General features: G+C 48.0%; 1 protein-coding gene and 1 non-coding gene across 2 annotated transcripts in view; one reads left to right on the forward strand and one right to left on the reverse strand.

Annotated features, from left to right (window-relative positions):
* The window catches only part of DMRTB1 (DMRT like family B with proline rich C-terminal 1), a 275,605-nt gene extending 256,250 nt beyond the window's left edge, over positions 1-19,355 (reverse strand). Inside the window, exon 1 of the mRNA XM_086936196.1 lies at positions 18,719-19,355. Coding sequence (XP_086792322.1) covers positions 18,719-19,355 — 637 coding nt within the window. The remainder of the gene's footprint in view (positions 1-18,718) is intronic.
* LOC147747242 (U6 spliceosomal RNA) lies at positions 9,945-10,051 on the forward strand. The gene has a single exon (XR_015300356.1). It is a non-coding gene; the product is annotated as a U6 spliceosomal RNA (small nuclear RNA).
* Positions 19,356-22,989: the final 3,634 nt, after the last annotated feature.

The raw sequence follows: 22,989 nt of genomic DNA on the forward strand, positions 1-22,989 counted from the left end.
GGAAAAAGCTCTTAGGGAACAGTTTCCAGAATTTTGGTGGAAGAAGGTCAGATGGTGAGCCCGAGGACACCCCGTCAGCCAGAGTGCAGAAGTCCTCGAAAGATGGTAGGGGAAAGTTGTTCAGCTCACCTGGCTTGGTGCCCTCCTCCATGTTCTCAATCGGGATGGAATTGTGCGCAGCATGGCCAGATGACGAGGGAAGATTGGTTAGGATGGTAGCAATCTTGTCCTCAAAGGCTTGTGCTCGCAAATCACAGAGAACTTGGGAAGCCGGGATGTCATGTTTGGTGCAAGCTGGATGGGCCAGGTTTTTTACGATCTTAAATAGGGCCTGGGACTTATTTGTGGCTGCCATCAGAGATTCTTCTAGGAATCTAGCTTTAGCAAGCTTGATCTGGACTTTGTAGGTCGCCAATGCTTGTTTAAAGAGGACTCTATGTGATTCCAGGTACTGTGTCCTCCAGGCCCGCTCAGCCTGTTTAAACTGAAGCTTAAGCTGCCGAAGTTCTTCAGAGTACCATGGCATAGCAAGATTAGTCCTAGCTCTAATTTTACGCATCGGGGCCAAAGAGTCCAGAGAAGCCGACATTCGCTGACAGAGAGTCTCGTAGCTCACGTCCACACTAGCTCCCAGTGCAAAACCGTCTGGAAGCAAAGTAGGCAGGGTAGATTGTCTAAGGAGTCTAGACCATTGTCTACCCATTCTAGTGCCACCCACACTACCTTTCTTTGCTGTGGCAGCTGTGCATGAGAGGGAGAAGCGGACGAGAGCATGGTCCGTCCAACACTGAGGCAGGACGTCCCGTAGAGATGTTTGACATACGTCAGCGAAGAGTAGGTCGAGGATATGGCCCTTTGAATGGGTTTGAGAAAGTACGAGTTGTTGTAGCTCATTATTACGACAGTCTTGGACCAGCTCTACAAAAGCCGTATTAGTCGGTCCGTCTGGCCAAAGGTTGAAATCCCCTAGCATCATCAGCTTTGTATGGGAATGGGAGAAGTCATAGATTAAATCTATGAGCTCAGGCACAGCAGATAACGTGCTAGCCGGGGGTCTGTAGCATAATAGCCCAGTGTGTAGCGCACCTCCTTGGCCCTTAATGGAGAAGCCCAGTATTTCGCACCCAGCGATTGCCTTGATGTTAAGCTGGGAGAAGTCTAAAGTCTCCCTAAAAATTAGTCCAGTTCCACCTCCTCTGGCCCCCACCCTTCTTGTATATCTCATTAAGTATGCACAAGTGACTGAGCGAAAGGGTTCTAGATCTGTTATCACGATTCCTTCAGGAGTCAGGGTAGTCATATACTAAAGTTGTACATTCCATTTGTTACCTTCCTACATTCAAGGGTACTTATGGTTGCACTGTGAGCTAGCATGACTATAGGTCAACATATCATGAGGGTGTGAATAGAGTCAGTCTGGCACCACCCCAACATTTATGTTGTCCAACAAGCACACAGTTCCTACTGAGAGGTAGGTCATCCCTGAACTTTTTGCCTTCCTCCTAGTCTTTCTTCTGACCTGGTGTTGGTGGTTTTAGGACTCTGTGCACTTTAGCACTGCTGCCAGTGTAACGTGTGTGTGCTCTCTGTGGTAAACATGGTTAGATTGGTCTACATCTGTTTGGCGTATTTCATTTATCTGTCAGTCCCTTGTACAGTGGTATCTCAGATAACAAGGGCCAGTAAATTAAATGCTACTGGTGGCCTTGCAGCACTGATTGCGCCACCCACTAAAGTAGCCTTTCAAACCTGTCTCAGGCCTCTGACATTGCAGGGCTTGTGCACGCAGTTTACTGCCGCTGTAACGTGGCACCTAAAGTGTGTGCCACGTCTGTGACCCTCCTTTTACTGCATGTCAGTTACCCCTAAGGTAGACCCTAGTTAGCCCTATGGGCAAAGTGCATTGTAGGTAAAAGGTAGGACATGTACCTTAAGTGCGTGACATGTCCTGGTAGTGATAAACAGCCATTTTGGTTTCTCACTGCTGTGAGGCTGCCCTCTCATAGGAATCCATTGGGGATTAACTGATAAGTGTTTCAGTGGTAATTCCTGATATGAAAGGAGCAGCGTGGTCAAGTTTGTTATGTTTTGAATAGTGATAATCAGTGCTGCATAATGGTGTGCGCAGATGTATGATCACTATTTTAGAAATGCCACTTTTAGAAATTGGCATTTCTGTGTGCTATGTGTCTTTGCCTGCCTGATGTGTATTGCATGTCTGGTGCATGACTGGTGAGGTATGTGGCTCCAGAGGGGCTGGGAGAGTCAGCACTAGGCTGAATGGGCAGATCTGCATTTGGAGTAGTAGGAGTAGTAGCTCCTGACCCTGAATAGGTCTGTGCCTGCCTTCCTCAATGCTGGCTCCGCCCCCCTGTGGTGCTTCTGAGGACAGAGCCCAACCTGACAAAGGAGGGTGTGAGTACTGTAAACAAAGTGCTTCAGTACCTCATAGAAACAGTTGGGACTGGTTCCCCAAGCCCTGTGCCAGGGCAGAAGAAAAACAAACCCAGTATAAATATTGGGGCTGTGACCCCATGTGAGTGTGCTGTTTTGGGTGCTTGTTTGTGCCTGCTGGGCCCCAGTAGGAACCACCACGAGGGACTGCCCCTCTGCAGGAGGGCCCTGTGAGCTGGCCTGCCTGGGCCCAGCTTTGCCCAGCTCTGCCCCTCCAAGAACTTGGATCCCAGAGCCTCCAGAGCGCTACATCTTTATTGCTGCCTCAGAGGAAGTGAGGAGTACCCCAGGGGTCTTAGGGTTCTGAGGGAATCCCAACGTTGGGATTCCCCCGTGCTGCACAGTGGAGCGGGACCCTACGCCGCATTTTCGGTGCACAGTGGAGCGGGAGCCTACGCCGCATTTTTGGTGCACAGTGGAATGTGAGCCTACCCCGCATTTCTGGAAAACGCAGCCAAGCCGGAGACCCAGGCGGGAGCCTACCCCGTGCTGGTAAACGACTCAGAAAGAAGGAGACTTCGCTCCAGATACATGTGGAGAAGTGTGGCTCAATGGTTAGAGTGTCAGACCCTGATGCAGAGGTCTGGCCCGGGACCAGGGTTCAATTCCCGCCTCGGCCGGTCTTTGCGGGGTCTTGAGCTCTAAATTCCTCGGACCTGATTTCTCGCCTCGGAGCCTATACGAATCATGGGTCCCACGCTGCAACTCTGGGCAATAGCTTGCTTAATCTCCACAACGGCCCCAACAGCGCTGGGATGCCTGGCTTCACCTTGGGGATGCCCAGGAGTGGATATTTCACAGGTAAAAGCCAGGAAGGGTTCCTTAGCGGTATGAGTACAAGCGCCGGGAGACCCGGTCCGTGTAGCTGTGCGCTATACAAGTACAAAACATTTACATACATATGCGGGCCCAGCCGGAAGAAGCGCAGCTGGCGAGGAACTCAGGCAGCGTCAGCCTGTTTGAGGGCGGGTTCTCGTGTGATTGAAGACAGCCCTGTGTGTAGGTGATGGCGATCGCAGCAGGCCGAAGGAGGACCGGAGCCTCGCAGTCTCCCTGCCGAAGTTCTGCGTTGTCCCAGAGGGAGGCTAAGATTACCCCGGTGAGTGGGGCCTGTGCCGGGCATTGTGGGTGCCTATCGGAGGCTGCTAGAAGTAGAGGGGGCTCCGACTGGTTGTGAGTTGGCCAGAGCGCAGCCAGTGGAGTCGAGCCCCGGTGAACGAGGCTCCTCAGGCACTGTTGGTGACAGCGCCGATTCCTTTTTGGGCCCTCTCTAGAAGCCCCGGTGAGGAGGGCTGAGGAGGCACCTGAGTGCCGCTCTTGAGAAGCACAGCTGCAACGCAAGAGAGCGCGGGCAGCTGCAACAAATGGGCACTTTTGTTTTAGAAGTCCCGGAGTGGGGCTTCAGAGGCACGGTTGTGCCAAAGTTGATTTTCTCAGCTGCACCGCGAAAGAACGGGCAGCTACAACGACGGAGGCATTTCTTTGTTGGCAACAGAGGAACCAGGGTGAGCTGCACCCCCAGTTAACGCCCTGACTCTTTGACAGAGGGCATATGGGACAGCCCAGATGGGCCCTAATGAAGGCCAGTTGGCCTGGAGTCATTTAGGAGGTTTTGGTAGGGCGCAAAGCCCGAAAAGGATGCATAATGTGTTTATGCCTGAGGTGATGTATGCACCGAGGGAGTGTTACTACGATGCACTTCTAAATGTAATGCCAAATGTGTTATGCATCATATGTTCCTGGTAAGTACAGTATTTTACTAGTAGTCACTGGTTGTTTTCATTACTTACCTGTTCTTATGGTTTTGACAGGGGCCGGATTGGCACTGTCTTGTATACAGTCATCTGTGAAGTATTGCCTAGTGCCAGGTGGCACAGTGTATATTTGTGATTATGATTCTAATTTGTTTACAATAATACAAAGGCTATTTCTTTATATAACTTTGTGTGGAGTTTCTTTTGTGGTGTGCCTAGTGTGTCGCTGATGTGTGTGTGTGTTGCACAAACGCTTTACACATTGCCTCTGTGATAAGCCTGATGTCTCTTGCCAAGCTACCAAGGGGGTGAGCAGGGGTTATCTTCAGCATGTAACTCCCTAGCCCTGACTAGAGTGGTAGTTTCTGCCTTGCTTAGACACTTGCCCTAGCCAACCAGAAATCCCATTTCTAACCCGTACAACAGAAACATTTGGAAACTATTACCAAGAACAATATTCCTGAGGAGGAGAATCCAAGGAAGAGATTTCCTCTCTTCTGCAATCTTCCCCCTGTCACAAATCCCTCCAACCTGGAATGAGGAATGGGAACTAACTACAAAATAATTGGAATTTATATGGTCAATAAAGGGAGTTCCAATCAACAAAACAGTGCCAGATGGAATACTCATCCGTTTTTATAAAAACTTTTTCCATCAACTTTTGTTTAACCAATTCCTGGGGGGCATAACCAAAAGGATGGTAAAAAAAATGCATTAATCCCAAACTCAATAAAGAACTTGACATAATGTGCATCATACGGTCTTACCACACTATTAAACGCAGACGTAAAGATCTTTACATAAATATTAGACAACTGATTAGATAAGTGGATGACCTTTTTGATAGACTCTGACCACGTTACATTTATAAGACAGACAGACGACAGATAACCCCCTCCGCAGAGCTCATCTTCTAGAGAACTCGTTTTAAAATAAAGTCCCAGTGGTCCTTGCGAGCTAAACTGCTGCAAAAGCATTAGACCAGATTAGTTGGGATTTCCCAAAACAAGTTCAGGGGAGACACAGGCCTTGTCCCAGAAATGAGGTCTGGATATGTGGAGACAAAGGTGAGAGTTGGAGTAAATGGGAGATAATCCAAACAGTTTCCGCTGCAATTGGGCATTTGGTAAGGATGCCCACTCTTCTAACTCCTCTTTGCTTTAGTAGTAAAGCCCCTGACAGGATAATGAGCTGCGCAGAAAATAATGGCATTCCATTTGGCACAGTAGAGCTCAAAATGTCTCTCTCTGCAATTGGGCATTTGGTAAGGATGCCCACTCTCCTAACTCCTCTTTGCAATAGTAGTAAAGCCCCTGGCAGGATAATGAGCTGCGCAGAAAATAATGGCATTCCATTTGGCATAGTAGAGCTCAAAATGTCTCTCTCTGAGAAATATGATACATACTTTAACAGACTCAATAAACTTGATCACCATAGTTATAGCAATTCTAGGGGAATTAAAATAAAAACAGATTCTAAAATTAATATTTAAAACATCTGAGCTATTAAGTGCAAAGTTAACAAACGACATGAAAGACTGCACAAGCCAGATCTGCCTTTTTCAAAGGGTTGTTGAATCAACAAAATATTTGGGAATAAACCTCACACCAGACTTACAGGGATGGCCTGCAGCACATTTACCCAAATTAAAGGCACAAAACCCAGAAGACCTACAGATCTGAAGAGACCTATTTGTCTCATGGCTTGGCAGAATTAATATCATTACCTCCTCGTTAGTCTTCCTCGCCCCCTGAGTTACATAGTGAGCTTTAGCTCCACAACAGAACCCTCCAAAGCAAAAAGAAACCACCTCCCACCCCCTCCCAACATGGCCGACCAGTCCCACCTGACCTCTATAAGAGGCGGGCCGGCCCAACCAATCAGCCTGTTTTTTTTTGTTCTGCACGATTCTCTCCAGAGCACTGTTCAGGTAAGATGGGCCGGCGTGAGCTGGCCCTCGGGTTTTAGGGTGTGGACCTGCTCTAGCGGTCTCTGGTGCCTTATGCCTAAAAATTCCCCCCCCCTCTTCCTTCCCCCGGTCCTGTGGGGCCGGTTAGGTGCTGCTGTAGCGTGCCATGGGTCTACAGGGGGGGGGGGGGGGGGGGGGGGGCGGCCGGGGGTGTGGAGTGGCTGTACATTCCCGTGGCTCCCCCGGTCGTTACTGGGGGGCCCTAGCCATTAGTGGGCGTTTGGGCCCGGCGCATTCTCCTGTATGTTGTTACATGCGGGTGGTTGACACACCCCTCAGAGAGGTGTTTCTTGTATTCCTGGCTATTCATGTGCTGTTTCCGCCTGGTCACTACCGTGTAGGTGGGGTTCAGCAGCGGTGACTCTACGCCTAGGATGTCCGCTGTAGCCGGGGACCCACGAGTCCGGTGTGAGACTCGTGTTTCCGTTTTCTGCATTATCGGGAGTTTGCGCCAAGTCTTTAAGTACCTCAGGCCTGGCTTTGGGCCGCCTGGAATTGCGCTCTGCTAAAGGCCACGAGATGTGAGTGCTTACATTTGACTGCCCCACAGAGACAGATCACTTCTAATGCGTGAGTTCTCTATCTGTTACTGATTGCCGCCATTCCCATTAGTATGGTGGAGAGGCGCTGACTCAGGTCATCAGAGGGCGCTGTTGCACTGCCTATGTTTGAATTTCTGCTTCTCCTGGTGCCGCAATTAACGCACGAGGGGGTTGAGACGAGCCTGTGCGCAGGTAACTTGAACTGGATCCTGGCCTCGATCGGCGGCGCTTCTGCAGCGGCCGTCAGGCTGGCCGAGTGGTCTAAGGCGACAGGCTCATGGGAGCTTGATCGTCGTGATGCTAGGGGCGCATGTAGTGAGGCCGCTTGTCCGGCCTCTGGTCTGGGAGTCCCGCTGGTGCACAAGGAACAGACTCGGTCCTACCTTCGTTTTTTCGGCGGGTCCTCGGGGTCTCTGCTGTCCGGGCCGGGTGCTCCCATCCTGCAGGCCTGGGACGCGGGTCGCTGCCGTGTCTCGCCTCTGCCTCCCTTCGTGGAGTGTGGCTGCCCTACGGGCCGCGGCGGTAGTGGTTTCCCAGGTGGAAATTGTATATTATGTGTAGTGGTTATAATGTTGGCCTTACACGCGATGGGTCTCTGGTTCGGACCGGGCAGTAAACTGCTGCTTGCTGTTTTAAAATTTGTTTGTGTCGGCCCTGTATTTCCTGGATGCAGGCATACGTCACTAGGAGAAGGGGTAGTGATTTATTCCTTCTGCGTGCGGCCGTACGGCCTGTGATCTTGGTGTGACGATATGTGCTCCACATGGGCTGGGTTCGAATCCAGGCAGAGCAAGTTCAAGCTTTTAATTAAGTCCCATTCTGCAACTGTGGAGTGAGGTGGCCCTTGGGTTAGCGAATCTGACCCTGGTACAGAGGTCTGGCCCAGGCCCTGGGTTCGCTTCCCCGCCTCGGCGGGGCTTGGACTCGTATTCCCAGGGATCAGTTGTTGCCTCTGGGCATTGCTGGTTTTTTTCTCTCCGCGGCGGCCCCACGGGGCTTTGGTTGCCTGGACTCCTCCGTGAGCCGAGGGGAGTTAGCCGGGTTGGGACTACCGGGGCTAGTGACTCGGTGGATTAAGGCTGCTGGAATGGTGAGATTTGATATTTCGCAATATTTTCTATAAACGTCTACTGCAGGGGCGGGTGTTTGACCTCGTGTTCACGGGTTCAAATACCGGCTGGTCCACTCGGCCTTTCGTCCTTCTATGATCGATGAGGTTATTTCCATTGCGTTGGGTGACTACTGTCAACTGTTATTCAGCGCCAGGATTCCCGTAGGGGTGAATGGGCATCTTACAAGTACATATGTTATGTTATGTAACAGCGACCTTCGTGCTTACGCCTTGTGCCCTTGCGGGGGCATCGTGTTGCGCTAATGTGATGTCCGGCTTGGCCCCTGCGCAGTTCAGGTGAGGACGTCCCGCCCTTGCAGGGGTGGGGTCCTTCGGCGGGTCCGGGCCCGAGTTTCGGCGGTGACCAGTCTCGTGCTGGTTCTGCCACTCCCTGTCTCGCCCCTAGTGTCTGACTTTCGGCCCTCTCACTCCAGGGGGTCCCCTGGGGGTGGAGGGGGGGGGGGTGGCGGTTGCCTCCGTTGCATACCGTCCTGGGGCGTGGCTGTCCCGGTTCTTGGGCTCTTCGGGCTTGCTGTCCGGTCTTGCGGACTTTCCGCGGGATCCCTCCGTCTCAACGGGTTGGGGTCCCTGCTCCTTCCCTTGTCTCACCTGTAGGTTGTTTCTGGGACCGTGGATTGGCCTGTGGGGCCGGCCGGCGTGTGGGGGTCCCCGCGCTCGGTTGCGGGTGCTTCCGTGGGACTTGCCTTCTGGCCCAATGACCCGCCTGGTGGATCGTCTTCGCCGGGTGTGGGTCTTTGGGTTCCCTGTCTGGCCGGGTGCCCCCTCGCGACCTCGTTTTTGTTCCCCCCCCCGTGGGGGTGGCTTCACGTCGGGCGGCGTCCGTCGACTTCCTGGCCTATGTACGGTGGTCCCTTTGGTCCTCGTCTCGGGCTTGTCCTCCTTCGGGGGGGCGTGTGCCTGGTCCCGGTACTTCCCTCTGGTTCTTTCAGGGGGGGGGGGGCGTCCTTTGGCGCCGGGTCGTTTGGAGGTCGTTGGGTTCGCCTGCGGCCGCTCAGCACCTCGTGCTTCGGGGGTTGCTGAATGTCTTCCTGGCCGGCCGTTTTTTTGCGGTGCTCGCTTCAGCAGCACTTTTACTAGAATTGGATGAGGTGACTGGCTTGGCCCCTGCACGTTTTCGTGTGGCATTCCATTTGCCGGTGCTTAGGTCCCCGGGTCTTGGTCGGGTATGGGCGCCCTGGTGGGGGTGTCACCGGTCCTGGCCCTTCGGGCTGTCTTCCCCCGGGGTCCGTCGGAGTCGGGTCTGGCCTTCGTTGCATGGTCTCGCCCTGCCCCGGTGGTGTTTCGACGCCTGGGGCCTCGGCTCGGTCTGCCTCCGAGGTCTCTGTTCACGGAGGGGGGCTCGGCCCTCCGGCCCGGGTTCTACTCCTCCTTCCGGGTCCTTATTTCCTGTCTTTCGCGTGGCCTTTCGGTCTGCTGTACGCGTCTCCCCCGTGCCCTCTGAGATCGCGGGTCCTCGGCAGGATTCGCTTGGACAGGGCCGGGGTGCTCCTGGGCGCTCGGCTCGGCAGCGCATGGCCTTAATTTGGAACGTTGCAGTGGGGAGGTGCCTGGCACCCGCGCGTGGTTGCCACGCTAGTCGGGGTGCGTTCCTGTTTTTAGTTCCCGGCGGGGTCCGCCGCCCCGGGTACCCTCTCCTATGGCGAGCTGACGGTTCGCGCCTCCTGGCCGATCCCGGATCTTCCCATACCATGGTTGGGTCCCCTGCTCTCGGCATCGGTGTTGTGCCGGCTCTTGTCGGCTGGCCTTCCTCCTTCGGCAGGCCCGGTTCTTGTGCGGATGCTCGGGGTTGTGGCTTGCTACGGGGTTCCCGCAGGTCTTCCACGTGCTCTGCCTGTGCCCGGCGCTGGGCGCCCTTCTCGCATTGGCGCGGTCGGCTTGGTGCTGTCCCCGCCTCCGTGGTCCCCTTGCGGGTCTTGGTTTTACGGTCTGAGGGGTGTTCCTGGAACGTGGCCCCTTCTTTCCTGTGGGCACGGTGGGCGGCCTTGCGGGCCTTCCACAGTCCGGTGTTCGACGGCCTGGTTTCCTTGGTGGCTCGCTTGGCTCCGATGTTATTTATCCTTCGCCCACGGGCGCTCTGCCGGTCTCCCCCTTGGGTGCTCGCTTCGGCTGCACATATACTAATAGTGGTACGTTACTGAGGAGATTTGCAGGGCCCCTGCGCGAGGGTGACTCGCAAATTCGTGAGGCGTTCCACAGGAGTTTTCTCTCTCGTTCTACGAGCTCTTCGGGGTCCGCCCTTTTGGGCCCCGGCCCTCGGTGGCTTTGCGGTTCCTCGCCTTTCAGGTGGTTTTCCCTGGTGGCGATGGTGTCTGCTGGGCGGATGGGCGTGCGGGGGTCGTTCCTCCGCTCCCCGCCCTTCTTGCGGGTTTTGCCGGACGGGGTTGTTCCTCCGGCATGTCCCCCGTGTCCTTCCCGGGGTTCCTTCCCTGGGGCCTCGGACTCAGGTGGTATCTTTACCGCTTTTCCTGGCCAACGAGGTTCCTCCCTTGTCCGTGCTGGTTGTTCGGCGTGCTGTTTTGGCTTCTCTTGGCCGCACGTCTTTCCTTTCCCGGTGGGATGACCTGTGTTGTGTCTTTTGGCCCGGTTCGTTCGGGCCGCTAGCCCTCGTTCCACCTTGGTTCGCGGGCTTACACAGGCTGGCATCCTTCCCTACGCTTCGCTGGGTTCGGTGGATCCGGCGGGGGCCCAGGGTCGGTCCGCGAGGTGTGGCTCTGTTCCCTGGGCCCCCTTAGGGGGTGTCTCCTCTGTGGAGTTTTATCTGGCTTCGGCGTGGTCGTCCCCCGCCTGGTACGTGGGTCTCTAGCAGTCCCGGGGGGACTTCGCTGGGGCCATTCTGAGTGCTGGAGCTGCGACTCCTGGTTGGCCTTCTTTTCCTGGAGGTCTTGATTTCAGGTTTCCTGTGATCCCTGTTTTCTTTTCAGTTGTTATACTTCAACCTTGGGTTGGTTTCTCTGCATCACCGTGTGGTGTTGTTGTTATGGTGGTCAATGAAGCCTTGTTGGCTTGGGTATTTGCCCACTATGTAACTCAGGGGGCGAGGAAGACTAACGAGGAGGTAATGCCCCGGTTACTTCATTACTCCGAGTATAGTCTTCCTCGCCACATGAGTTCCCTCCCCCCCTCCCTGTCTGGCTATCGGCTTCATTGTTTGCTTGGTAGATCAGGCTGATTGGTTGGGCCGGCCCGCCTCTTATAGAGGTCAGGTGGGACTGGTCGGCCATGTTGGGAGGCGGTGGGAGGTGGTTTCTTTTTGCTTTGGAGGGTTCTGTTGTGGAGCTAAAGCTCACTATGTAACTCATGTGGCGAGGAAGACTATACTCGGAGTAATGAAGATTACCGGTAAGTAACCGGGGCATTAAACTGAAAAGTCTCCCCAGGATACTTTATAGGTCCCAAAACATGATGAACAACAATGCCAATACAGGATCTGAAGAGATTCTGTAGGAAAATAACTGCATTTATATGGGCTGGGAGTAGAGCACACATCCATTAAAAAATAAGTTATCTCTCTCAGGGAGAAGGAAGGTCTTGCCTGTCCCAGCATTATCAGTTACTATCACATGGTTCATACCTGTATTATAATGAAGTGGACAGCTAAGGAATAAAAGATAACATGGCTGTTCATGAAAAAATAATTAACTGAGAGATCCACATGGGGCCTGGCCTGGCTTCAGGAAACATAAAGGCCACAAAATGTGTTCTCTTCGGCTACTCTAAAAACAGTGTTAGGAATCTAGGGCAGACTAATTTTCAAATGTGTAAAGGTCTATGAGACATATTTTATACACAATAAATCATGCACTTTGAACAATGCAAAAGGGAATTCGGCCTCTAAGAAACAGATAGATTATAATACCTTTGGCTTAGGCACTGGGACTTTACCCACCGAATAATGCAGCTCGCAATAAACACTAAGGCCTGTTTATGACTACAGCGGTCCGATGGACCACCGTAGCCATGGTAGTGGTGCGGGCACCAGCGGTCAGAACGCCCAATTACTAGTTAGGCGGTCGGGCCGCCATGAGACCATTGCTACTGCCAGGGATCCTACTGCCAGGTGTCCGTGATTAAAGGTGGTCTTAGGCCCGCAATATGCTGTGGGTGCCACTGCTGCATATTACAAGTTTCCTCACCTCCACAGTTTTCATGGCGGTGAGTACACCATGAAAACTGTGGCGGTGAGTACACTAAGGGGGACATACAGGCCCTTGGTGCGTCAAGGTCATGGGGATGCAGGCAGGGGGTCACATTGTGTGCCCCCGTCTGCATGCACGTCCAGTTCCTGCACAGTATGGACTTGAAAGCACCCCGCTTAGGACCGCAAAAGCACCGCCCGTTGGACCAGGAGAGAACTACTAGTCTGCCAGGCAGTATCAGTACGACTTTGGCGGTGTGGCAGTGGGGGGCTGGACTAGCGGCTCACTGCCCCACCATCAAAGTCGTAATCAGGCACACAGTCCCACTTGAGATGTTTATGAGGACGCAGTTAGAATGATGGCAGGCCTGTATAAAAATTGATTAGGCTACAAAATAATACCCAAAGGAGATGACAACCACACTGGGAGACAATAATACAAAGGGAGAATTCATTTAAAAAACTTTCTGAAGTATCAAAAAGCCATAATTTCACCGGATGAGTGTGTGCGAGTGGCTTGAACAGTCGATTGTCGTGCGGGTGGGAGGGAACTGGATGGGAGGGGAGGAGGCGGTTGTTGGGGGGGAATCGGGGGGGTCGAGGAGGGAGCCTGGTTCACTCAAACTGTTTTCATTGTTTAGACTACAAAAGAAATGACTGAAAGTGTTATTGTACAAATGTGATGATTCTTGGCAGATACCTCTGGGATACAGAGATCTGTGGCTACCCATGTGACCAGTCAATAAAATCTGTTTTGAAAAAAAAAAAGCCATAATTTCTATGGATACTGCACATCATGTACTCTTTCACTGGCATATGACCCAAGATAAAATTGGCTGGATCTACCCAGGGGCAGACGATCAATACTGTAGATGAGCCATTGACCTTGGGTCACTGCTACAAATATGCTTGGAATGTCAAAAAATCTGTAGCTTTTGGGAAAATGTTTTTAGCCATGTGAAGGAGATGCTTGGGAGCAAATACTGGAATGCCTGGGACAGATATTGTTGGTGATTTGTGGAGAAACTGCCTGCCCCTCCAGCATCACACTGTTCTACTCTCAAAAGTGACCAGCGCTGCTAATGTGCTAGTAGTACTAAAATGAAAAACAAATACTGAACCTCCTACAATAATCAAATGGTTCTATGGCCTATGGCAAATTTTATCTTTTGAAAAACTAACTGCAACCGAGAAAATGTTTGACAGGAGTTGAAAAACATTTATTTAAGACGAACTTAACAATTATATTATTATCCCGTAAGTTTAAGGGTGCTCAAAAAGTTTGAATACTAATCTTATAAAACCAGATCACATTACCCCAAATGTTGATCTCCAAAGCAGAGTTCTTTCCCATATTCATATCTTGAATTAACAACGGACCCTGCAATCAGACCCCAAATACTAAACAGAAATATGGCCATTGTTCTTTAGACCTTGGTAACAGGTATTGACAGAAAGGTCTAGGCAGAGGTGTCATCAAAAATAAAATACACCCCAAGATCTTCAAATTGTGTGCTGAACTGTAAACCGAACTGATTGTAGGAAACCTTTATCTAAAAGTATCTCAGTGTAACGAAAAAAACAACAGTTGTTTTTGCCTCGTTCTGGAACGATCAATAATAACTCTATAAATGTTGCTTTGTTTGCATACATCTTTTTGGGTTTTGAGCTCTATTGAAACGTCATTCTCCGTAGGGCCCCTTTAAGCTCTACTTCTAACTTTAAAAAAAAGATGGCTTTGTTCAACTCCAAACAGAAATATGTATCTAACCTTCTTTCAACCAGCCAAACAAATATTGATGGGTTGGCATATTCACACGAGGATAATGTGATTTAAAGTACATTCTGTGTGTTGTCGTCCTTCCACGATTTATAGACTGTGGTATACCCTTTAATCAAATACTGTAAAAGTTTTATTTAAAAAAACGACAATGAAGAACAGGAGAAATTCCTAAAGAATTTCACAAGTCTAAAATGTAAGTATAAAAAGGCATATTTGCTCTGTATAATATTTGTGCAGGCTGTTTTCCACTGCCATTAAAAAATACAAATATGAATAAATACTCCCTGCGAGAATCGTTTTCAATTTTTAATTAATTGCAAAGTTCCTTTAAGTTTTATGTTAGTTTTGGCAAACCTAATTACATTTTTAAAACTAATTGTAAGCAACATTATAACATGTAGATATATAGTAAAGTTACATTATGTGTTACTTGGGAACAGAAATTTCGACATTTTAGGGAGCGGTATTATTTCACATTATTTTGTAAAAAAACAGGGAATCACCGTATGTTACAGACTGGAGTTAAATTAGTGCAGAAGAGAGCAAGTCACAAAAAATGCTGTGCATAGATAGTATTGAGAAAAAGACAGAAATCTCCACCGACAACATTTAAAAAATACAAATCAACAAAATGTAGGGGGTCATAAAATACATAATACATAATACTTAATTGCTATTAAGTGCAAAGTTAACAAACGACATGAAAGACTGCACAAGCCAGATCTGCCTTTTTCAAAGGGTTGTTGAATCAACAAAAGATTTTGGAATAAACCTCACACCAGACTTACAGGGATGGCCTGCAGCACATTTACCCAAATTAAAGGCACAAAACCCAGAAGACCTACAGATCTGAAGAGACCTATTTGTCTCATGGCTTGGCAGAATTAATATCATTAAACTGAAAAGTCTCCCCAGGATACTTTATAGGTCCCAAAACATGATGAACAACAATGCCAATACAGGATCTGAAGAGATTCTGTAGGAAAATAACTGCATTTATATTGGCTGGGAGTAGAGCACACATCCATTAAAAAATAACTTATCTCTCTCAGGGAGAAGGAAGGTCTTGCCTGTCCCAGCATTATCAGTTACTATCACATGGTTAATATCTGTATTATAATGAAGTGGACAGCTAAGGAATAAAACATAACATGGCTGTTCATGAAAAAAGAATTAACTGAGAGATCCACATGGGGCCTGGCCTGGCTTCAGGAAACATAAAGGCCACAAAATGTGTTCTCTTCTGCTACTTTAAAAACAGTGTTAGGAATCTAGGGCAGACTAAGAGAGGACACCTCACTGACTTTCAAATGTGTAAAGGTCTATGAGACATATTTTATACACAATAAATCATGCACTTTGAACAATGCAAAAGGGAATTCGGCCTCTAAGAAACAGATAGTTTATAATACCTTCGGCTTAGGCACTGGGACTTTACCCACCGAATAATGCAGCTCGCAATAAACACTAAGGCCTGTTTATGACTACAGCGGTCCGATGGACCACCGTAGCCATGGTAGTGGTGCGGGCACCAGCGGTCAGAACGCCCAATTACTAGTTAGGCGGTCGGGCCGCCATGAGACCATTGCTACTGCCAGGGATCCTACTGCCAGGTGTCCGTGATTAAAGGTAGTCTTAGGCCCGCAATATGCTGTGGGTGCCACTGCTGCATATTACAAGTTTCCTCACCTCCACAGTTTTCATGGCGGTGAGTACACCATGAAAACTGTGGCGGTGAGTACACTAAGGGGGACATACAGGCCCTTGGTGCGTCAAGGTCATGGGGATGCAGGCAGGGGGTCACATTGTGTGCCCCCGTCTGCATGCACGCCCAGTTCCTGCACAGCATGGACTTGAAAGCACCCCGCTTAGGACCGCAAAAGCACCGCCCGCCGGACCAGGAGAGAACTACTAGTCTGCCAGGCAGTATCAGTACGACTATGGCGGTGTGGCAGTGGGGGGCTGGACTAGCGGCTCACTGCCCCACCATCAAAGTCGTAATCAGGCCCACAGTCCCACTTGAGATGTTTATGAGGACGCAGTTAGAATGATGGCAGGCCTGTATAAAAATTGATTAGGCCACAAAATAATACCCAAAGGAGATGACAACCACACTGGGAGACAATAATACAAAGGGAGAATTCATTTAAAAAACTTTCTGAAGTATCAAAAAGACATAATTTCACCGGATGAGTGTGTGTGAGTGGCTTGAACAGTCGATTGTCGTGCATGTGGGAGGGAACTGGATGGGAGGGGAGGGGGCGGTTGTTGGGGGGGGAGTCGGGGGGGTCGAGGAGGGAGCCTGGTTCACTCAAACTGTTTTGATTGTTTAGACTACAAAAGAAATGACTGAAAGTGTTATTGTACAAATGTGATGATTCTTGGCAGATACCTCTGGGATACAGAGATCTGTGGCTACCCATGTGACCAGTCAATAAAATCTGTTTTGAAAAAAAAAGCCATAATTTCTATGGATACTGCACATCATGTACTCTTTCACTGGCATATGACCCAAGATAAAATTGGATGGATCTACCCAGGGGCAGACGATCAATACTGTATATGAGCCATTGACCTTGGGTCACTGCTACAAATATGCTTGGAATGTCAAAAAATCTGTAGCTTTTGGGAAAATGTTTTTAGCCATGTGAAGGAGATGCTCGGGAGCAAATACTGGAATGCCTGGGACAGATATTGTTGGTGATTTGTGGAGAAACTGCCTGCCCCTCCAGCATCACACTGTTCTACTCTCAAAAGTGACCAGCTAGCTGCTAGTAGTACTAAAATGAAAAAAATACTGAACCTCCTACAATAATCATGGTTCTATGGCCTATGGCAAATTTTATCTTTTGAAAAACTAACTGCAACCGAGAAAATGTTTGACAGGAGTTGAAAAACATTTAAGACAAACTTAACGATTATATTATTATCCCGTAAGTTTAAGGGTGCTCAAAAAGTTTGAATACTAATCTTATAAAACCAGATCACATTACCCCAAATGTTGATCTCTAAAGCAGAGTTCTTTCCCATATTCATATCTTGAATTAACAACGGACCCTGCAATCAGACCCCAAATACTAAACAGAAATATGGCCATTGTTATTTAGACCTTGGTAACAGGTATTGACAGAAAGGTCTAGGCAGAGATGTCATCAAAAATAAAATACACCCCAAGATCTTCGAATTGTGTGCTGAACTGTAAACCGAACTGATTGCAGGAAACCTTTATCTAAAAGTATCTCTGTGTAACGAAAAAAACAACAGTTGTTTTTGCCTCGTTCTGGAACGATCAATAATAACTCTACAAATGTTGCTTTGTTTGCATACATCTTTTTGGGTTTTGAGCTCTATTGAAACGTCATTCTCCGTAGGGCCCCTTTAAGCTCTGCTTCTAACTTTAAAAAAGATGGCTTTGTTCAACTCCAAACAGAAATATGTATCTAACCTTCTTTCCACCAGTCAAACAAATATGGATGGGTTGGCATATTCACACGAGGATAATGTGATTTAAAGTACATTCTGTGTGTTGTCGTCCTTCCACGATTTATAGACTGTGGTATACCCTTTAATCAAATACTGTAAACGTTTTATTTAAAAAAAAGACAATGAAGAACAGGAGAAATTCCTAAAGAATTTCACAAGTCTAAAATGTAAGTATAAAAAGGCATATTTGCTCTGTATAATATTTGTGCAGGCTGTTTTCCACTGCCATTAAAAAATACAAATATGAATAAATACTCCCTGCGAGAATCGTTTTCAATATTTAATTAATTGCAAAGTTCCTTTAAGTTTTATGTTAGCTTTGGCAAACCTAATTACATTTTTAAAACTAATTGTGAGCAACATTATAACATGTAGATATATAGTAAAGTTACATTTTGTTTTACTTGGGAACAGAAATTTCGACATTTTAGGGAGCGGTATTATTTCACATTATTTTGTAAAAAAAAAAAACAGGGAATCACCGTATGTTACATACTGGAGTTAAATTAGTGGAGAAGAGACCAAGTCACAAAAAGTGCTGTGCATAGATAGTATTGAGAAAAAGACAGAAATCTCCACCGACAACATTTAAAAAATACAAATCAACAAAATGTAGGGGGTCATAAAATACAGGTTGATCTATGAATGTACTGTTTATAGACAGCATTTTTGAGGCAGGTTAAGAATCAAACGAGTCAGAAGAAACATTCTGGAGACTTTTTAATCTTCCACGTACTTACAAGGAATCAGTGGTACTAGGTAGGGTTTGGACGAATATGGTGCTACTCTTTGACAAAGTGGAATGTTTTAGTGTTTTTTTTAAACAATGGCAGATTTCCTAATTTCGTTTTTACATATTTTAGATACATGAATCCATCAGGCGATTTCGAACATTGAGAGATCATTTGAATACAGCTGGCATAGTTTCAAGAAAACAGAAGTATTCTTGTGTTCTTACTGCTGATTCTGTATGTTTTGCTAGATTATTGAAAACGAACAGAACTTGAAAAATATATTTACAAGTTTTGAAGAAACACTGCTATACTCTGTACAACCGGAATTTAATCCAATTGACTTCAAAATTAGTTTGGATGATTTCTTACTTTTCTAATCACTCAAATTGGAAGAAAGGTGTTCCTGTCTCCAAACACCTAAACATAACGCATTACTGGCATTTTATTATTAGCCGTCAGTGGCAAGTATTAGAAAAATAAAGTCTCATTTATTTAAGTATCTAATGCGGTTTATAGAAGAGGCACTTCGGAGGAAGATATCCTTAACCTCAAACTGACGTATCCCACAAGAATGAAGATGTATTGCGTAATCTGTCAAATAAATCGAAGTTTAAAGAAAAATAATAATTTGTCCATATTTACATAAAATCGCTGCAATTAATGGTATTCATTCGGCAAAACAACTAATTAATAAAGTGATTTCAGAGGGCACTGGGTAGAAATAGAACATACCGTAGTCTGGAGGAAAAGGCAGCGAGGGCGGTGGGTGAAGGTGGCCAAGAATAGGATTCGGGGCCCTTCTGCCACCGCGTCCCGACTCCTCCGGGCCCGTGTTCAGCGGCAGGTCGCAGCAGTCCGCGGGGTGACTGGGTGCCCCCTGTGCGGGGCCGCAGGGGCTCTGCAGCACCCTGGAGGGCGCCCGCTCCATCGCCGCCTCGTGCCTGGCCATGCCCAGGCCGCAGGCGCTGAGCGGGATAGGCCTCAGCATTTGCGCGGCGGCAGGGCGAGGCTGCGCGGGGTCAGACTGCGCGACGGACGGTCCGGGCTGCCCTCCGGCTTCGGCGACCCCACTAGCGGGGCACGGATGCAGGCCCGAAGGCGGTGGCGGGCTGCCTTCATCCGGGTCCCCAGACTGTTGTAACTGCTTCTTGAGAGCCTTCTGGGCGGCCATGATCTTCTGGCGCTCGCTGATCAAGCTGCACTTGTCGCAGCGGCATTGCTTCCAGCCGCAGCGGCCCGCGTGGCCCTTCACGGGCACCACATAGCCGTGGTTCCGACATCTTGAACACTTGGGGGTCCTCGCGGCCAATGCCCGTTCGTCTCCAGGAGACGCGACAACCGCGGTGCTCCTTGGCTCCGCGCGCTCCATAGTTTGGCCTACACTGGGCCTCTAAAGGGGGCGGGAAGAGGCCGGGCACCAGCCTCCGCGCCCCCTCCTCTGCCGTCCCACGCGCTACTAATGTAGCAAAATGTCCCGGGCCTGCATGCACCTGCAAGCACAGAAATACTCGCTTTCTGCTCATCTGTAAAAAAAAAAAAGTTCTGTGGTTGGTTTTACAGAAAGCCATGGCGTAATCAACGCGCCTGGCTACTCGGCATTTGTACCCTAGTGCCTGGGAGCCTGGCCAATGTTACGCCGAACAGATGAACAGACATAAGAAATATAAATGATCCATTTTTGTTTTACAGTATAATAACGTAGCCATCGTGTACACGCTTGCAACATACTATGTCTAAATATTAAAGCTAAAAAATGTATTTCCGCATGTAACAATTGTGCCCACCAGAATAGGAATCTACGGGAGTCTTATGTGGCAGAGTACAAGTGGGTGGAATCATGAGGTGTCAGAGAATGACAGCCAATTTATTACATTTAGTTTAAAAAAATCTGCTGCAAAGAAATTGACAACTGGACATATGTAACAGTAAATCTGTGCTAGATTACTTAATTGGTCACAAAGAGGCTTCATTTTAAAGTATCCCACAGGGTAAGATATCTGCTGCAGAAATCATTGTGTGCCCAGCAATTGTGAGAAGATTATAATAGCGGCAAAATAACTCTAGTGGTTTAACACAGTTATGTCATCACAGTTTTGAATCATAAAGTAGCATAGACAGTTAATGTAGATTTTCCAAATAGTTTATGAAGGAACTTCTTAATTTTATCAAAGACATGGAGGCGAGTATTATGCTTTCTAATCTTGCTTTAATTGAATAGCAGCAGTCAAGATAAAACAAACAAGAAAACATAATGTAAGTGCAGTCCAATAGCATGGCATACCCATCTATATAATATCTAACTTGACTGCGAACAGTCCTCTTTTCTTGTGCGAGACGTCAAAGATAAACATTAAATAATAATAACCAACACAATAGAAATAGCTAAAGAGTAGGTAAACACATCTCGACAAAAGTCCATAAGGGTGGGTTCCCTCAGCAGAAACAGAAATGGACAATCCAGACGTCCAGACGAAGGTTGAGTTGAAGAAGAACACCTTGTAGATCTATGAGGAGAAGATGGACTGTTAGGTGGAAGATGTTTGAGTTGGAGTTGCTTCTAGGGTGGGAAACAGAGAACAGTAAAGAGCATGTTGAGATGGGAAAATACTCGCCTCTATGTCTTTTATAAAATTAAGACTTTCTTTCATAAATTACTAGGAAAATCTAAAATATTTTGGTAAGACCAGAGGCTCCTATTGTGCTTATTTTAAAGCATACTAATCACTACAGAACAAGCAGTTATGAACAGGTTTACGGAAGGAGTAAGTGACATTTTGGAGTGAAGGGTGGGTCTAGGACATTCTAACTTGAGCTCTGGATTGTTTATCCAATTTAACAGAGCCTATAAGGAACGTATTTGCTCACATGATCCACTGGGAACCATTCTGTGGAATTAGGGTGGTGAATTCAACTTGGGACAAACATAGGGGAGCCTACAGTGTCAAAAACTGTAAGGCCAGTAAAGTGCTCTTGAGAAGAAAACAAAAGCTTGGCTTTCTGGGAGAAGGACCCGGAGGGAATCAGTATTCCCAATATCAACCTTTTCATGGTCAGAACCCATGTCCCCCTTGTTGTCGTTTGTGTCAGTAATGTGGGAAATTAGAATAGGAGACAACACCAACCTGATATTTTTTGTTTTCACTTTACATTTAGAAGTTGTTAAATTAACATTATTACAATTATTATTGTTATTATTATTATTATTTTTATTATTATTATTATTGTTTGTATTCCCTTCCTTGGAAGGAGGCCTGGGCTCTAATGAATGTGAGGGAGCCTCACTGTCCACCAGCACAATATTAACTTTTAACATCAGTTTATTAAAAGATGGCATTGGATAACCCATCACCTTGTGCTTTCTGCTTTCTTCTGGAGAATGGGCCAAAATTGTCTTAGACTTAAGTTTCATGACCAAATTCTTGTTGTTTTTGGCCACTTTATCCATTGAGGCTGCACCAGCCCGTTCCACAGAAGACTGTATGAAGTCTTTCAAAATGTCATTAATAATGCTGTGTTCTTACTCTTCATGATGTAAAAGAAGAGAGATATTTATTTCCATGACCCAAATCAATATAGCTGCTAACCAACAAAATATCCTGCTTTGGGGTTTTGTTTTTGAAAATAAAAATGTTGACATTTTGACAGACGGTGTCTGTCAAACTTTCAATGCATTAACAGACTCAGATGTGATGGTGGTTCCTGGAAATGCAAGAGTATCCAGTGGGCCAGTGGTCATCTCTAAATTTGGCAGATGGAGAATCCTTGCCATGGCAGGAGTTTATTCACCTCATCATTTGTTTATATTAGTCATACTTAAACAAGCAAATACTAATTTCTATATCTATATTCTAAGCATAGTTATATTATAGATGATATTTTAATTATTTCTCCTAGCTCAAATACTTGATTCCAATTCAAATCAAATATATACTTTATTCGGCATCAATAAAAACAACAACATAAAAGCACAAACTTAAAAACTGTTCATATATCTACAATTTGCACATTCCCTCTGGGGTTCCTAAGACGCATTGCCACTCTTAAAATTTCTTTTACAGTACAGTACGAGCTTAAAAACAATTCATTCATGTACAAGTACCGCATTCCCTCTGGTGTTCCTCAGACACTTTGCCACTCTTAAAAAATTTACAGTACAGTACAAGGTCAAAATCTCAGAGGAGAGTTTCAGGTACAATAGAGCCACTTTAGCCTGTCTGAACCCTGCTTTTTTAAAAATTCTTTTAAATAAACACTTCCTCAAAGGGGGCGTGGCTTGCAGCCGAGCATGGCGGCAGCTTAGAGGACGAGCTCCGTGAATAGAGCGGCCTCTCCCTAAATCCGACCATTCATCCGACTGAACATATGCCTCCTTCGGGGTGTCCTGAAGCCCGAGACCTGGCGGAATCGAAGGCAGTGACTCCGGTGGAGATCGAGATCCGGAAGGTCGAATTATCCCGGAAGACCTCCGCTGCCTGCGCAGCGATTCGAATCCAGGGGCTAGAGTGACCGACTACCCTGACAGGAAGTGGTAGGCGCACGGGCTGGCCGGACCGGAAGTGCCCGATCACGGGGGAGTGGAGCGGCGCCGAGCGGAGAACCGGCCGCAGGAGACAACCAGACTACAGCCGGGACTCCGACACACGATGGAGCTGACCACGGAGGTGAGGACGTCATAGATTGCGGCCAGACGGAGAGCTCGGGACATCGTGAGTGACGCTACCGGTGCACAGTGAGCACCGCACTTGAGGACCAGCATTCGCGGCCAAGGCGAGTATTCGCCGCACAGGGCGCCCTTGGCTGAGAGTGCGGGGTCCAATTACGAGCAGGCGAGTACCGCCGAATAGGAAGAGCACAGCCCGACTCGGGCGGCAGCCGCGGATTTCCCTGGCGCAGCAGTTGATAGGGGTGGCGGAGATGACCAGACGCACGCAGAGGGACCACACACTCTGCAAAGTAAGCCGCACACCCGCACCGGGACACTGAGTAGCGGTGAGGTACCGGAG

The sequence above is a fragment of the Lissotriton vulgaris genome, chromosome 1_1 (genome assembly GCF_964263255.1).
Source record: "Lissotriton vulgaris chromosome 1_1, aLisVul1.2, whole genome shotgun sequence".
Taxonomy (NCBI): domain Eukaryota; kingdom Metazoa; phylum Chordata; class Amphibia; order Caudata; family Salamandridae; genus Lissotriton; species Lissotriton vulgaris.